We start from the raw sequence: 18,738 nt of genomic DNA on the forward strand, positions 1-18,738 counted from the left end.
AATAAAATATATGATGGCTAGGGAACTGTAGAGACCATGATACAGTAGATGCAAGGCTTTAACACATTCAACATGGAATTATATGGACATATTATCAATAAAGAAAGATTGTAGCGACATTGTTTGTGTTTATCTTTGGTGATAACATTGCAATGCAATACCTAGCAGGTAATACATATATATTAACTATAAAATAAAAAGGCATTCGCAGAGCGCAGTCCTCCATCAAGGCCAATGGTGCGTTCAATGCTCCTAATGTAGGATGGTCCCATTTTCCAAGTTGGAAAGTCATTCTTCCGACTTTGAAGTGCGATGAACATGAGCATGAACGATTATTGGAAAATTGAAAACAACATAGAGGCTACAAAGAAAATGTGTTTTATCGCTCAAAGCATTTAAAGAACATGTTTGCAGTTACAGAAATGTTCCCAGTTCTTTATAATAATTATAACTATTGAGCACAAATGCCTATGCCTGCAATGGGTAACTATATACTCTATGTCATCAGCTTCCTTATTTATTTGTTTTCCCTTGGCCAACATTTCATCCAGTTTCATAACAATCAGGATAGACACATTTCCATAATCTTGCTAATAGACAAGGAGACAGAAAAAAACGGGGAAAAAACAGAACTTCCTGGGCATAGGTAAATAAAAATGTTCAATATACAATAACCTCATATCAAATAAGAAGGCCAAGAATCAGTAAAATCAATATAATTGAACACTGCTCTACCAAATAAATAAAGCGAGTCTTGAAATACATTTAGACTCTTTGTGTATCTTTTAACTCTATGAAGAGTGAACGCAATATAAACAATTTCAATTTCAGAGTTTAAATGTGTCTGTTGCATTCAGGTGTAATTTGCACAGTAGAAAAATGCACCAGAAGGAAATTATTTCCTTGTTATAAAACGATTATGACTATGGTGATAAAAATAAAATGGGAGATGACGCTTTTTATCAGCCTTCTTGTGATGAGATATAATGTTCACCCATCGTGAGCACATAAAGTCTGGAGGAAACTCCGTGATGAGCACATATGGTGAGGGGGAAGATAAATGAATCTTGTGAGACACAGCTTGTGACAGGTTTCTGCCTCCGGTGTGCACCTTCAGGCCGCATGGGGTTAATAGGGCTACGGAGCGAAGGATGACCCTCCTTTCTGTCTCTTTCATTCCTCGAAAAAACAGCTGCAGTAGGCTTGTACAATGTAGCTTTCTCTGCTGTAGCAGAACATGAATCAGACTTCCTGCACTTATATCAAAGCTCCATCCTCACACAACATTGTGTTCAGGGAGGGTCGGGTTTTTCATTTGCAGCTAAGGTGGGCGCATCAGAGGTGCCGAGAAAGATGCTTTTGTCTGTTTCATTTCTTGGGAATTAGGGTTTTTCTGTAGCTACAGAGAGGAAGAGAAGAAGAGAGTGTGCTTTCATGCTCCAAAGGCACTCATCTGGCGTAACTGACAGGTAGGAAGTGGAAAGAGGAGAGATTCACCTCCATCGCTGGTAAAAAGCGAGTCAGAGGAGCGATACATTCCTCTACACATGTGCTTTTCTTTGCACAGGACGTTGACCTGCCAAACAGCGGAACAGATACAACTAAGCACTTTTCTGCATGAATTTGTAATCGAACAAGTTTAGGTATGAATAACAGAGGGCTGGCGAGGCGGAGACCCCCCTGCTGTCTCCACGCAAAAGGGGAAATTGAAGCTCATTTTGGAGGAAAAGCCTGTTACTATTGTTGTGTGCTGGGGATTGGTTGTGGATATTCGCTCCCTCTCCTTACAGTGTGTGTGTGTGTGTGTGTGTGTGAATAAGGATGTTTCCTGCCATGCAAACTGCTCCTACTTCATACAGAGTCATTAAGCACACACATATATTTAAGCCAACTACTCCAAAATGTTGTGGCAATTTAGCACGCACAACATGAAATAATAAAACAGAGAGGAATCAAATAAAACACAAACAGTGAAAATATTAATAGATATTTAGTGAAAGATTCACGGGGCAGAGCTAAGTCTAGGATCAAGCCGGCTTGTTTGTACAATGAGTAATGAGCCCATTTGTTCGAGAGCGTCAGGGATCAGTTTTGTTACGATTTGAGTATTTGACTAAATCGATGACAATGTCCCCATCTGACTGAGGCCATATTTGTCAGTCTGTCTGAACAGTAATGACAAAGACTATAGACTTGAATGAGGAAACATTAGTATTGCATTGTGTTCTATTCACAGTTGATAAAAGCATGTTTGTGTTGTTGATCTGACTCAATCACAGAGTAGACAGAAGGCTGACTTGACAATCTTTTATATCAGTTAAACCTTTTTAAGTTTCACCTTTTTACGGAATATAGGGACACCATTTACACCTTTTATTTAAGTAGTGTACCACTGCCTCAGTATTACATTTCAGACACAAATGGCAGTGATTATCACCAACATCTACAGCTTTTGAGCCCAGTGAAGCTCATTGTTTTGGTTTTGGGACCCATCGCTGTAAATAACATTTATTTTGGGTGAAGAAACCCCCCATTTCTACCAAACAAGCTGTGATAAATTCACACTACCTGAATTGCAGCTAGCTTTTGATTACATGTTAAGATCTTAAACATGATAGGGTAACACTTTATTTTGATAGTCCATACTGTAGTTAACACTCTACAAGTCATCAGTTCACATTCAACAACACTGTTTCAACAGACAATTAACATGCATTTCACTAACTGCCAGTAGAATATAAGGTACATCTCAAGTGTTGATCTATAGATTTTACAAAAAGTGTCTGTTGACTGTCAACATGTTTTTTGCAACAGGTTATTAACCGATATTCAACCTTACTATCTGTAGATTGTGAGTTCTTGTGAAAAACCTTTTTTTCTCAAGTGAATGCATTAGGCTTCTGTATTTATCTTATATATTAGTCAAATAAAACAGGAACAGGTGTTTCTAACTCAAACATTACATACATAATGAATAAATAAAGTTTGTGATCAGTTGTGCAAAACATTTCGCTTTATTCCCATGTCTGTTGCATATAATTAGTGGATGAATGTATGTGTTCTGTTGATAGGTTATAGACTTTCTACTGTTCTCAACTGTTTTTCACTTTAATTGGATAGTCCTAACACATGCCTTCAAACGCTTAGTGGAGAATGCCTACTAAAAGTATACTGATAGTCAACTCTAGATTAGTTGACGATCAACAGATAGTCAACTAAACTCTAAAGTTGCTTATCTGTTGATCATCAACTAATGCTTAATGTAATCTTTAGTTGACATCTTGACTCACCAGATTATCAACAGATAGTCGACATGACCCTGTTGACTTTCAACTGACAGATTGATTTTGAGTAGTTGATTGTCAATTTTGAAGTTGTTGACACAATATACAGATAGTAAGGTTGAATATTGGTTAATACGCTGTTGACATGCTACTAAATGTCAACTGATGACTTATAGAGTGTTAAATATGGATTATCAAAATAAAGTGTTACCCATGATAGTTCACTGAGGTGCTGGTAGAAACCAAACAAGAGCTAAAACTCTTTTAGGCAGTGGGCAGCAACTCCTTATTACAGATGCACCGGTGCTTAAGTGTTTCTTAATATATAAACATTGGGGTGTCCTAGTTAATATCATAGACTGTATATATAAAGGTTCATATATTAGGCAGGAATCAGAGCTGCACTCACGTGTTTAGCATTGTAGTTGGAATCAAAACAAGTTATTTCATTATGTACCCAAAATCTGAAAGAAAATGTAATAACTAGGGTTGGGTACCGAGAACCGGTTCCGGTTCGGAACCGGTTCCAACATTTCGATTCCAACGGTATCATTTAGAAATGTGAATTTCGGTTCCGCTTTTCGATTCCTGAGGAAATGTTTCTCGCCGCTCTCCGTAGCCTACTGCATGACTGCAGAGGGGCGGGAAATGTAGCGTTGTATCTACGTTTCCTACAGTGTAACCTGAAACCAGGGCCGGCCCGTCGCACTGGCATTATAAATGTTCGCCTCGGGCGCCAGATCTGTGGAGGCGCTGCGCTGACAGCTCTGGGAGAAAAAAATAAATGTTTTGACTGTTGGTGCTCATCCTAATTTTCGGCCTTGATGTAACAACATTCATAATTAAGTAAATGTAACACCCTTTTCACCCCGGTTACACTTTTCATTTGCCCTGTACGATGGGCGCTGCAAGTGATGAAAATGGGGGATGTTGGCTTATCTGGCAACCGCAGCTCACAGCCAAAGTGCGCGTGAGCGAGGGAGAAAGGGAGGGTGCACTGGAACCGGCGCTGTTGTTATTAGCATCTGGTGCTAGCTGCTCTAGGAAGAAGAAGATGTTTCTACAATGATGTGGAGGGAGAGTCCTCTCCAGTCAGACTGAGAGGCTGATAACTTCAGCTCAGTGAGGTAAAGGACTCTGAGTGTTTAGATAGTTCACTTTAGTCTAAGTTATCTCAGTGGGTCTCAAACGGTTTGGTCACAATTTATGTAAACGCATATTTCCAAGGCACTCTTTTATAATTGGGATAAAACAGGTTTGAAATCATTCCAATGTATACTATAGGACAGTAAACCAGACATATCGTTTTAAACTGGAGAGATAAAAAAATATGCATAAATAAAATAGTAAAATAAGATATGAATGAACAACAAAAATAAAATGCATTACATGTAGGCTATTTGTTATTTAATTATTAAAATGTAAACCGATCTTTTTCATATGGGTGTTTAGAGTTGTACCCCCTAGATCTAGTCTCTAGTAATTCTGCTTAAAGTGCACCAGATTGAAGCATTTTACTTCAAAATGTTCAAACATTTCTTCCCGGTATGCCTGAGAGGCAGATATGCTTGTTTTTCTCAACAAGAACTGTTTTTAAAAGTTGGACTGTTGCACTGTTGTAGCTTCAGTGGTTCTCAGGTTAAAGTTACATAGCAGTGAATATAAACAGACTGATTAATGTGAATATTACTTTAAACTAACCTGTGTAAAAGTTTCTCGAATAAATGTAATTTTTTTGGTGGAAGAAGCATGTATAATTTTTTTACCCTGCCCCTCTAAGAATCGGAATCGAGAACCGTTAAGAACCGGAATCGAAAAGTAGAATCGGAATCGGAATCGTGGAAATTCAAACGATACCCAACCCTAGTAATAACTCACATTCCCACATGAAATAATGTATCAGACCATCGATCTTCAATTTTTGTACGACTGACTAGACAGACACTCAGTCCTTGAAGTTTAACTATAACCACTTCTTAACATGTCAATATGTCAGTATGGCACTAGCCTTTTATTGGCAAACAATCTTTTTGTGCTCAATATGTTGGATACCGGATAAATAATTATAATTAAACAAATAGATGTTTAATGTTTTATCATTTGTGAGTATTTTGCTCTCAAGTAATTAGTTGGTAATATACTCCTGGCACAAATCTAGCAACAGTTCAAGTATTTGCTTCAATCTCTCAGCCATGTACCAAGATACAGGTAGCCAATAATGTCCTATTACATATTTGTAATATACCACAATGTATCCACAGTGAATAGCAGCTGCTATGCAAAGCGGAAATTGAATGCTCTGCTCATCAGTCAACGTTTTGCCATATGGCATATCAAATAATTCCTTATAAGGAATCAATATTCATGTGGTCTGAATCCCAGGGTTGTTTCTCATTTCCTCACATTCATATCAGCATTAGAAAACCCCATGAGGGAAACAAGGGATTTATAATGTGATAGTCATATTATTGCTGAAGAATTGAACTCAAATTATCTTCATTTCCTTTTCTCATTCACAGAAGATATGTATTATTCCTCTATCAAACCCCTTTATTCTGGATTAGGGTTTTCATTAAAAAGCCTCAGTTTTCCCTGCATGCAACACAGGCATCATTTGAGTACCCAGGCCCTTCAGCCCTTTATGATTGTGTTAGTGATCGACTGACCCTCATTGTCTCACCTCATCCATCCGTCACTTTACACCAACTGTCCTCTGACAAGCCTGACCAGGACAAATTGCTGAACAAAATATGGTGTCCTAGAACCACAAAGAGAGAAAAATGAGAATCAGTTAGATGCTCTCTGCCGTGTCAAAGCAAGAAAAAGGAGAGCGTTGAAATAAGATCTCTTCTTGCAAATGAAGTGAAAACGGATGCTTTGCTGGAATTGCTCTGTGGAAAAAAGGTGAATCGAAACAACTTCAATCATGGACTAGACAAAAAAAAAAAGGTGTAGCATTCTCGCAGAATAACGAGAGAAGGAAACCAATCTTTATTCCAGTTTTCTGTTTGACATTCACAAGTACATATTATTATGCAGAAACCACTGTGATTCAACCTAACACAGAAAGCCATTACACAAGGCATATTCTTCCCATCAAACTTATTTTGAATCTGATGTATAGAAACAACATTTTAAAAATGTAGTATCATTTAACCAGAACATTTTACAGATGAGCTTTTTGTTTGTTGTTGCCCAGGTGACGGAGACCCGCACAGGTCCTCTTGGATGCAGTAACTATGACAACCTTGACTCTGTTAGCTCTGTGCTGGTTCAGAGTCCTGAAAATAAAGTCCAGTTGCAAGGTTTGTCTAATTTTTACCACTTTCCTGTGTAATTAAAGATGATTCTGAGAAATATGTACTTTGGATTACCAACATAACATACAGATTAAGAGATTGTGTTAAGTACATTAGTTCAGGCAGCATTATATTGTCATGAAAATGTCACTTCACATATTTGACAATTGTAAACCTTGGTTTCCCAGGCCTGCAGGTGATCCTCCCTGACTACTTGAGAGAAGGTTTTGTGAAGGCTGCTCTCAGCTACATAGCCTGTAACGGCGAGGGTGAATTTGTATGCAGGGACAATGACTGCTGGTGCTATTGTGACCCCAAGTTCCCAGAATGCAACTGTCCCTATTTGGACATCCAAGCCATGGAAAAGAGCCTGGAAAGGATCACAGAGACATGGGGGATACTCTATAAAGAGTTTGAGGAGTCAGGTAAGAAAGGCAAGACCATCATGGATTTGTACTTCTGTTCACGTTGCATGCCTCATCCTAAATGCAGGAGTAAAAACCTTTGGAAAAATACATTTGAGAGGGAGTGATGAGGAATTCAAAGCTTTTATCTGTACCGTTAAATCTGAGTAAGCTTCCTATATATATTTCCTCCCCATTCTGTGATTTATAGGTGAACTACCCTGTAGTGAATTGTTAGTTCTGGAAAACTTTTTGCATAGAAGGAAGTGAACTGTAGAAACGGATAAAACAAATAAAATAAATGAATTGCTTCTGGCTCAGGTAGTTTCCAATAGGTCTCGAGCAGATTAATCAGTCATAAAACCCACGTATTGCCCATCCAGCTTTTTATATCACAGGGGGAAGCAACGTTTAGGCAGAAGCTCTTAGTCTAATGTTTGGTTATTATTGCTGTGCTAGGTCGCTCTGCCTTGGTGATTATTACTTGGGTGAAATCAAAATATCTGTCTTTTTTTCCACTACTTAGCTTTGGAAAAAAATGCAATTACTTTTAAAGTTTATGTTTTAATAGCTGGATGGGAAGAGAGGGCAGGAGTGTGCCCAGAATACAGACACCCGCAAGTGTTATAGATGTGTCCTTCAGCGAGGGATATCACATGCTTCTAGCCGGCTGATTTATCAGCAGAGGGAGATACCAGGAAGTGGAGGACCATTGAAAAAGATGGAGTTCAAATATAAACTCCCACACTAGTTTGGTTAACCTTGAACCAAATGACAAAACAGGTGAAAATAAAAATGGCAGTGTTTTTCAGGGTTTTATGTAACTCATTGTTAAAATATGTGGCATTTGCATTCAGAATGAATATAATTGACTTGGTTTATGTGCCATTTATGGAGCAATAAGTGCAGATAATCAGTGACAAAAAGCATCATATTTAATTTTCATTTTAAATAAAAAAGAAGTCTCTGACATAATAAACACATTGGCCAGTTGTAAAAGGAGAAAAGTACATTAAGGAGGTTAACCTTATGGAGATACATAGGACAACGTTCATGATTGCCACACTCGCAGTATTACAAATAGCTTCAGTCGTACTGTCATTAGTAATCTGTCAACCAATCAGTGAGGTTATATTCAGCATTTAAAAAAATAACATATAATGGTCTTTCTATTCATGACACTTAAACATAAATGTTACCCTGTGTCACAAGAACAAACGTCCCATTTCAATTGTCTCTGCTTTAAAGTGGACACTATTGTCTTTTATCATTCATTATGGAAGCTTTTGGTTTATTTTTTATTTTTACTGACCATAGTCAAATTGTTTGAGTTAAATTTAAAAGCACCACCTGCTAGAAGCTGTACCAGAATTCAAGGTGAAATCTACGTGTCAAGCCCAAATAGAAAAGCCTGCAAAGGTCTGATGAATTTCAAAGGGCTCTTCAAAAGCAACTGAGAAGCAAAGCATATATTGCCTCAAACTGAATGTTGCATCCTTTGCATTACACAATCAAAAGAGCACTGGTCCATAGATAAATTGAGCGTTGAGGTGGTCCTTTTAAAGGTTTTTAAGCACACCACATTGTATGATAATCATTGACATAAATGATATGAAAGAACAGAAATTAAAAAAAGATATAAACACAGGACAGAAAAAAAAACAGTAAGGCAACATAGATATAGTATATGTTTTATCAGGTTTCCATTATGCGCATGTAAAAGTAAAATATCACAACTCATACTGTTTAATAAAGTACCAGTGAATCAGCATTTATAATGTAAATACCTTATATTGCATAAGAGAAAGTCAACATCCAATAAAACAATTAGATATCCCCTTGTAAAATGTGTCTTTTTTGTTGTTACAGATGAATTCAAGGCGTTCTACTCAAGGCTTCCGCAGAACTATTTCCTGAATGTGTCAGGCATACAACACTTGTGGGCGTTGGACAACTTGTTCCAGTGGCGTTATGAGCAGCTGGAGAACAGCATGCGAGTCCTCTCCAGTAGAGCCCAGAGAGTCATCTTCAAGCTCTTCAGTCTCAGTAAAAGATGTCAGCGCCAGCCCCAAGTCCGCCTACCGAGAGAACGGTGAGCAATGAAACACTCATCTTATGTGCAATGCAACTACACTGAACACAAATATAAATGCAACACTTTTGTTTTTGCTCCCATTTTTCATGAGATGAACTCAAAGATCTAAAACATTTTCTATATACACAAAATAACCATTTCTCTCAAATATTGTTCACAAATCTGAACAAATCTGTGATAGTGACCACTTCTCCTTTGCCGAGATAATCCATCCCACCTCACAGGTGTGGCATATCAAGATGCTGATTAGACAGCATGATTATGCACAGGTGTGCCTTAGAATGGCCACAATAAAAGGCCACTCTGAAACGTGCAGTTTTGCTTTATTGGGGGGGTCTGGGGGGTCCGAAAACCAGGCAGTATCTGGTGGTAGGGGTAGGGTTAGGGGTAGGGGTAGGGTAATGTTGTGAATCGAGTGGCCTGTGTTCGTCGTCCATTACATACGCCTGCCCATACTATAACCCCACCACCACCATGGGCCACTCGATTAAATTAATTAATTTTTTTTTAATAATTACGTTGTTTATAAATTAATCTGAGGGCCGCAAAAAGAGGAGGCGGAAACTCTGTTTCTTCGCTTCTTCTTTGTTTACTCGCTTCTTCTTTGTTTACTCTGTCCCGATCTGTGTTATTCTCGCAGCCGCCACATTGTCACAACACAGATTAATCTCTGATCTACGCAGCTGATATTTCCAAACACTTGGCAAGAAAATAACTGGGAGCGCCATCGCCCAGGTAGTGTTTATCTATGTTATTACCGCCATGGCAGCTATAAAGCTTTCCCTTTCTTTTCCCTCTTCACAGATATATCCTTACTCAGAAGAAAGAGATTGAGAATGGGGTGTTCGTCAGTTTTGCCTTGGAGAGAAATGGAAGCTCTCGAAAAAATCCTCACTCTTATTTCAAAATCCTGTTTGAGGCACTTGAGATAGATGAGGGATATGTGATTGATTTTGCTTCCTGGGGGTTACTTTTTTCTCCGCGCTGACAATTATGAGCGAATAAGCCAGTCGAAGCAGCAGTCAGCTTGGCTTTTATTAGGCGGGTAATGATAACACTGAACAGCTCGCTTTGTGCTCAAACTTTTGCCATTAGGCATAACGATGAATATTGTCATTCATGTAGTGATTTCACTACTTTTGGTTTAATCAGCTTAGAAAATGCCTTTCTTGTGTGTAGGCTTCAAGAAAAGGTGCCAATGTTGTGCATGTATGCCAAGTTGTTCAATGCTTCACTGGAAGAGTCCTCTCAATTCTTTTTTTGACTATAAGAGTGCAATTATAATTTCACAACAAAACCAGAAAAAGGGAAAGTTGAATAGCTTTTTAATTAACTTGTCAAGGGATTGAGTAGATCCGACCAATTTCATCTTAGCAGCTTTACACTGTTTCAATTACATGATTTCACACTGAGGAAAAATTGTCAGAAGGCGTAATTATTGCATATCATACTGGTATGTTCTTCCTTTGATTTGTCTTGCTTGATTCAAGCTTCTGATTGACTGACTGTTTTGCCTCCAACAGAAGATCAATATAAGTTATTAGGAATGAATATTATTAGAAACAATAAAATATATTATTTACAAAAACAAATAAGGTTTAGCCCAGCTTGTTCATGACGAAAAGGAAAAAAGGACCGCCCTCTCAGCCCTGGTCTGGCGGAAACACACATATGTCCATTTGGTTTGTGGATGATTGTGGTGGTTTTTGGTGATTGTGGTGGTTTTTAGACATTGCTGTCTTTCTAACTGTTCGAACATGACAATGTGAACAGCTAGGTTCATAAAGAATTGTTTGCCCAGTGTGGAGTTGACTACCGCTCAAATGATCTTAAACTTGTTAGATATATTTTAGATGAACTGGATCACCAACTGTAAAACAGGCTCTATAGCCCAACATTAGAATAGTACCTCATTGATGCTCTTGTTGCTGAATAGGAGCAAATTCCTGCCATGTTCCAAAATAGTGAAAGCCAGGAACAACCAGCAAACTGCAGGCTGTTTAGAGCCAAATCATTTTTCTCAATGGATTGGGAATGGCATGGTTATTTATAACATGTGGGTGTAATATTTTGGTGTAGACACTTCTGGCCAATAATTGTACATTACTTCAAGGAAACCTTGCACTCTGTCAAGGAATTCAAATATTTTGTATTTGAAATTCCACCAACCTAAGGGAGGTCCCTTTTATCTTTTCCTTTATTAAATTGTATTTTATCGATAGAAACAGAAATTGAGTGTCCTTTGAATCTTTGGCTGAGTTGTTTTATTCAAAAAACAGTCACTTGGCTGATTTATTTTCAGTATCACTTCCTCTTATTACATTACATTGCATTCAGCTGACGCTTTTATCCAAAGCGACTTACAATAAGTGCGTTCGACCAACAAACTTGAATAAAACAGAATCATATAAGTACATCAGGCTTCATAGAGCAAAAACATTTCAAGTGCTACTCAACTGGCTTTAGATAAGCCAGCCCTTTATTAGTATATAAGTGCTTTGTTAATAGTTATATCGCTCGAAGTGGAGTCGAAAGAGATGAGTTTTCAGTCTGCGCTGGAAGGTGTGTAAGCTATCTGCTGTCCTGATGTCAATGGGAGCTCATTCCACCATTTTGGAGCCAGGATAGCAAACCCACGTGTTTTTGCTGATGGGAACTTGGGTCCCCTTCGCAGCGATGGTGCAGCGAGCCGTTTGGTTGATGCAGAGCGGAGTGCACGTGCTGGGGTGTCCGGTTTAACCATGTCCTGGATGTAGGAAGGGCCAGATCCATTCGCAGCATGGCACGCAAGTACCATTGTCTTGAAGTGGATTCTAGCAGTTACCGGAAGCCAGTGAAGGCAGCGGAGGAGCGGCGTGGTGTGGGAGAATTTAGGAAGCTTGAAGACCAGACGAGCCGCTGCCTTCTGGATGAGCTGCAGAGGTCGGATGGCACATGCAGGTAGACCAGCCAGGAGGGAGTTGAAGTAGTCTAGGCGTGAGATGACGAGAGCCTGGACCAGAACCTGCGTCGCTTTCTGGGTCAGCTGGGGACGCATCCTCCTGATGTTGTAAAGCGTGTATCTGCAGCAGCGGGTTGTAGCAGCGATGTTTGCAGTGAAGGACAGTTTGTTATCTAGGGTCACACCCAGATTCTTATAAAAGTGTCATGAGTTCAAAGACACTGTGATTTACAGCAGCTGTTTGTAGGAAGTGTAGGCAAAGGCTACGTACACCGGGGAACTAACAATACAGCCACAGTCTCGTTTTGGTGACAGCTTTGCTCTGCTGAAGCTGTCAGAGATTAAATGCCTTGTCCACAGGTAGCGCGTGATGGAAAGAAAGAGCCTTTCTGGATCATTTCCCATGACCGCTTTTTCCATTAGGGGGTTTTGATATTTAAATCAGTGATTCTCTGAATTCAGACTAGCTTCCAACTGCCAAGCACACAATATGATTTGGATACAATGGAAGGAAGCCCCGTAATCCAGCACACATTTTAAGATTAGCACAAAGTTTACCACAATACACCCTCATCACAGAAAGAGGGTTCTTTTTTTTCTGAAAGGAAAGCCAGCGGTATGTACAGTGTGTTCCCTCTCTTCAGAGGGGCAAAGAGGATAAGAGGCATAAAGGAATAACAGTCAAGAAAGTGCTACAGACGGGAATCAAACTCGGGCCCACATGAGGGAATTACATGCCTGAGAGTCATTTACTCTGCGGCTACAGCTGCTTCTAGTATTTATGTTACAAATTGATCAAGGACAACTTTCTCTGTCTATACTCTTGCGCTTTCTGTTCCTTTTCAAACTCCGCTTGTGTAACCTTCACTTTTTAATGCAACAAAAAACTGGTAGTCAACAGAAATGTCTGGCCAGACATTTCAGTATACAATACATTCCAGTAGTATTGGAGGTCCTATATAATCTTATAAACCATATTGTACTACATGTATGTAGTTAATTATTGTAAAAGTTGTTGAGGTAATGTTTATGTAACTTACACAGAATTGTTTTGTATTAAATGTATTATGTCAACAGGTTCCACATAATTGTATTCGGTTAGTTGAAACAATAGCATCAAGTTGAACCTATTCTTTTTGATTTCAACTTAATATTATTGCTTTCAACTAACCAATACAATTATGAGTAATTTGTTCAACGTTTAAATGTTGTGTTGTGTTGTAAAAAACATCCACTTATGACCTTACCTAAACCATGCTTACTTGAATCCTCTGGGGCAAGCTGCATGCTTTACATAATGCTGATGATGCTTTCTATTTTTTAATGAGCAAGCTGTCTGCACACCCGACAGGTCTCCTGGACCCAATAAAGCAGCAACCTATTAAACTAGCTCAACCTATAAGCCCTGTTCAATAACACTCCCCTTTTTCCTCCCTCTTTCCTCCTGTGTTTTCTATGGTGCAGGTCTCAGTCATACTGGCTGAGTCATATACAGTCCCTCCTGTATTGCTCAGAGAACAACCAGCTTGGTGCTTTCTCTGAGGAGCTCCACAGCTGCAGCTGCCGATATGAACACAGCCTCTGTCAGCTGCCCCCGCCATGCTCCGTTGGGGAAGGCTCGGCCTGTGCTGCCTGTGCACCAGACAACCACACACGCTGTGGGAGCTGCAACCCCGGCTTCGCCCTGACGCAGGGGGCCTGCAGGTCCATGGTGGCTGACTCTACGGAGAACTACCTGGGATTTGAGACGGACCTCCAGGATTTGGAGCTGGGCTACCTACTGCAGAGAGCTGACCGCAGGCTAGAGGTATTGTTCTTTTAGCCTTTTGTTAAATCAAGTCAGCATGAGCTGAGCTTTCTTTCACACCAGTATCCTGGGCAGGATATATTCACTTATGTGAGCAACTCAGCATTAAAAAAGTCTTGCCTTTCTGGAGAAACTTCATTGTTTCCCCATACTTTTCCACCTTTTCAAATACATTTTAGATGTTCTGAAAATCCATGGCAGCTTGTAGTGCATTGATTAGAATAGGTTAGCTTTAAGGGTAATTCTTGATTTGGGAATTGGCAGATTATTGCTTTTTGTTGCTTTCACAATGGCATTGAAGACCAAAGGCTAAACAAGAACTGAGTGTGCAAAATGTACATGCTCCTCAGATGTTCCTATTCTTTTGGCTTTGGTGTGTTCATGAGCTTTAAGTTGAAACGTTGGAATATGAGAGGTACAAATATAGATGTATGTATTTTATTTCTCAGAGCATTTTAAAAACATATTGATTTCTCAATGAAGGTTTCTCATTTCTCTAATTCCCCTCCTCGACTCCTATCCTCATGTCTTAGTCCCGCCCACAGGAGATGCGAGCGGAGGAGTCGAGGAGGGGAGCCGAGGAGGGAGGAAGGGAAGCAGCAGGCGGTTAGAGAAATGAGAAATCCTCTCCTCTGAGCGGTCATTTTAAAGAGACGTCCATTAATGATGACAGGAGGCACAGCAGCCCTCTGTCTGATGGACAGATGTGTTCATGATGACCTATATATTTACTTTGAATTCATTCACAGTGCGGTATAATGAGACAATAACAGGCTACAGATGCGGACATATATACACACACACACACACACATATATATATACAATTCAGATTCAAACAAGTATGAGAGCGCTTTTATAATAATGCAACACTATTAGAGACTGGATATATCCCCCCCCCCTCTCTGGTCGCTACAATGGGGAAATGAAATGACGGGCCAAAAGTTGTATTTACAAGTATTAAAAGTAAGCATAGGACACCAAACCATGCCGCGTCTACGCACGCACACACACACCTACACACTGTACAACACACACACACCTACAGCTCCTAAAGCATATAATATATCAGGATACGGCCGTTGTGTATTTTATTATGTGAAGCACTAAATGGTTTTAGAAAGATATCGACTCTTTGTTTGTAGATATCTACTAAACTAAAGTATACAAATAAAGAGAGTAATGTAGGCCTGTCGAATCGTCACCAAAATAAATAAATAAGTGGTCCGAAAAAGGTTAATGACAAAAAAATACACATAACCTAACCTTCATCAGGCAGTGTGTTTGTACCGGGGACAGGAGACACCCCATGATGAGAAACTGTAAGAAATTACCGGGGAATCCCTCGGGAGTGGAGTCATGACGACTGGATCTGAATTATTTGTTTGTATTTGATGGTTTGTGTGCCAGCTGTCGATCAGCAACTATATAACCATAATCCACCAGTTAAAGGAAATACAACTAATGTGTTGTGTTATATTAGCTGTACAATTTACCACATGTGGTGTTCTTAGCTTCCATACCTCCTGTGTCGAGAATATAATCGAGGTGTGATCAATAACATTTCCGTATTTATTTATTTCTCCAAGTTATGTTTTTGTGTGCACTGAGGAGTCTCAAACAGGCGTTTGTTTAATCATTTTAAGATTGGCTTTAATCAATGTTTGCAAATGAATTCTTCATATATGATACATGAGAGGTAACATTTTATTTATGGCATTATTTCCACATATTTCTCTCCATTCTTCCTTCTGCCAACGGTGTCGCAGTTTCTCGTCTCTCTTTGTGCTTAGTGCGTACACATGGGGCAGAGTTTGTGTGGAGGACCGCACATTTTCCCGTCAAGTTAGTTTTTTATAATTCGCAAACAGTGCGTAGAAACTGACGTACGCCATCTTTTGTGCGTACGCACCGTTTATAAATGAGGCCCCTTGTCACTACCGGAGGACCGAGGAGTCGAAATTAGAGAATTGAGAAACCTTCAGTGTGTTTCAACTAAAGTTCATTTTGCAAGTTGGAACGTGTCCATTCAAATAACTCAGACATAACATGAAAGCCCAAAAAAGACTCAACAAAATGGGGTTCTTACTTGGCTCCTGCTACACCCTTTCCGAAAGTTTCATAAAACATGTTTTTTTCTGTAATCTGCTTAGTAAGTAAGTCTATCCTGTCTTCATGTCTGTCTCTGATAGGTCCATGCAATCTTCATCAGCAATGACATGCGACTGAACAGCTGGTTTGACCCATCGTGGAGAAAGAGAATGCTGCTGACGCTGAAGAGCAACAAGTACAAGTCCAACATGGTCCACATGCTGCTGGGAGTATCCCTCCAGATCTGCCTTACAAAGAACAGTACCCTGGAGCCTGTCCTCACCCTCTACATCAACCCCTTCGGAGGGAGCCACTCAGAGAGCTGGTACATTCCTGTCAATGAGAACAATTTTCCAGACTGGCAGGCCACCAAGTTGGACCTGCCTTTCGAGTGCTATAACTGGACTCTGACACTGGGCAACAAGTGGAAGACATTCTTTGAAACCATTCATATCTACCTTCGGAGCAGGATAAAGACTCAAACTGGAGTGAATGACAGCTTATATTACGAGCCGTTAGAAGTGACAGATCCTGCTAGGAACCTGGGTTATATGAAGATCAACAGCATCCAGGTCTTTGGCTACAGCATGCACTTTGATCCGGATGCGATCCGTGACTTGATCTTGCAGCTGGACTACCCGTACACCCAAGGGTCCCAGGACACTGCCATGCTTCAGCTGATGGAAATTCGAGACCGGGTGAACCGGCTGTCCCCTCCTGGTCAACAGAGGTTGGACCTGTTTGCTTGTCTTCTGCGCCACCGGCTCAAAATGACTGCAAGCGAGGTGGTTCGCATCCATGTCACCTTACAGGCTTTCAGCTCACGTCTGCCCAACACAATGGATTACGAGACCACCAAGTTATGCAGTTAACAGATACTTGAGGGATGTTGGGACTGTACACAGCCTCAAGGAGAACTCCTGGACATATGAAGTGCCCGTGGGGTGGAGATGCTTACGGGTGTTTTCTATGGATTACCAAACTGTAGGGTAAATCAGGAGAGAACCGACTGTGGACAGCTGAAGATTGTACTTATCGGGTTGTTTTGGTTTCTGTTTTGTGGCAACCTTTTTCAGTGCTATATGATGAGTATGAGGTGGATCACCGAGAAAACGCACAAGAACAAACTCTTTAACACAATAATTCTTCATTACAAATTCCAATTCAAAAAAGTTGAACCATCCTGTTTCAATATGACTCTGCTCATTTCTACTGCAACTACCAGTGCCAAATGAATGGACATGTTATGGTAAAGTCTGTTTGTTTGTAACTTTTATATGTTCTTTTGCTTTAGTGACAGTGCACTTTCCATGAAGACAAGAATACAGTGGTGTAAGTCAATATTTTGTAGATAAATTGATATTAAAACATCATGTTATAACAAATTCCAGCTGTTGGAATATTTGTCATCATTCATTTAGCTAGCTTTCTCTAAAAATGTCATTAAGTAGTTGCATACACTGTAAACATCAATCTAAAGCTGTCACTGATCTTGGAGGGGTAACTGATTAGCCTCCATGTTACTCCATTAGTAATGATTAATCAACTGAGACACAAGCCTACATTTCTCCTATATCCCTTTCAAAGACAACTTATATATTTTTTAAATCTGCCCATCTTTTAGAAAAAACAGCCCTTGTTTAAGTTAAACATTACTTGTTATCCAAAGGCAAACTAGTGTATAATTGAAATGATGCAACCTGGGCAGAGCAAGACAATCATTTATAGTACATATGACATCTCAAATACAGTGATTTAGGCTACTACACAATGCAGATTGGAAGTGAGTAAAGGCAGAAGTCAGCTACAACAGGGGTTCCCACTTTTCAGCCCATGACCCCCAAAATAACTAAGCGTAAAGTACCGTGACCGCTGTTTGCACCATGTAATCAGAGGTATCGTTCAAAAGCTCCGTCTCTCCTGCACAATAGTGATGGGAATTCCGGCTCTTCTTGGTGAGCCGGATAATTTGGCTCGGCTCACCAAGATGAGCCGGCTCTTCAGTTTACCATATATTATACCTTTTATAATTCAATCAAATGTAGCCCTGTTTTGACTAATGATTTATATGTGTACACATATCACTTAAATTATTCAATACATCCTTTGTACTGAAGTATTCAAAAGTAAAAATTACATGTTGAATATAAATGATTTGCTGTGGCCAAATGTTTTCATTGCATTTACAGACCCTTGTAACTGTCTGATACCACCCCATGAATGCACTGACTTGCTTGTAGAACCACGCTACACAAAGCAGATAGCAACACCTATAAAAACGTAAGCATAGACATTTAAAAAAGGGGCTATACTGTATGGACATTTTAAAATTATCTGTAAACAGGAGGGCTATATTTGAGTAACTATTAAGTATTAACTATAGAAAAAAAGACAGCAACAGCTGACATCAAATCTTTGCTGAGCCTAAGGATAATCATAAATAAATAACATAGTGAAAATAAATATATTGCAATGCTCAAAACAGCAGCATCCAACCGTCTCTAATCATAAAAAAACATAATAAAAATAAATGTATTGCAATGCTCAAAGCAGGAGCATTCAACAGTCTCTAATCCTTGGATATTACATGTCACTGCATGCATGCACAGAGCAGCTGTAGCGCGGAGATCATCATATCATTCTGTCTTGTATTACTTATTCTATAACACATAGGTTTGAGCAAGCTCTCTGATTGGTCAATAGGCGTGTTTGATTCCACGATCAAACAACGATCAAATAGAACGTGCCTAATCACAAAGTATCCAGTGGCCTACACACGCCACTAGCCTACCGAAACTACTTCCATGAGCCGACATCG

General features: G+C 39.6%; 1 protein-coding gene across 1 annotated transcript in view; it reads left to right on the forward strand.

Annotated features, from left to right (window-relative positions):
* The window catches only part of LOC117445073 (BMP/retinoic acid-inducible neural-specific protein 3-like), a 78,387-nt gene extending 61,139 nt beyond the window's left edge, over window positions 1-17,248 (forward strand). Inside the window, exons 5-9 of the mRNA XM_034080474.1 lie at window positions 6,484-6,589; window positions 6,772-7,008; window positions 8,857-9,079; window positions 13,488-13,830; window positions 16,022-17,248. Coding sequence (XP_033936365.1) covers window positions 6,484-6,589; window positions 6,772-7,008; window positions 8,857-9,079; window positions 13,488-13,830; window positions 16,022-16,792 — 1,680 coding nt within the window. The 3' untranslated portion in view covers window positions 16,793-17,248. The remainder of the gene's footprint in view (window positions 1-6,483; window positions 6,590-6,771; window positions 7,009-8,856; window positions 9,080-13,487; window positions 13,831-16,021) is intronic.
* Window positions 17,249-18,738: the final 1,490 nt, after the last annotated feature.

The sequence above is a fragment of the Pseudochaenichthys georgianus genome, chromosome 4 (assembly GCF_902827115.2).
Source record: "Pseudochaenichthys georgianus chromosome 4, fPseGeo1.2, whole genome shotgun sequence".
NCBI classification, from domain to species: domain Eukaryota; kingdom Metazoa; phylum Chordata; class Actinopteri; order Perciformes; family Channichthyidae; genus Pseudochaenichthys; species Pseudochaenichthys georgianus.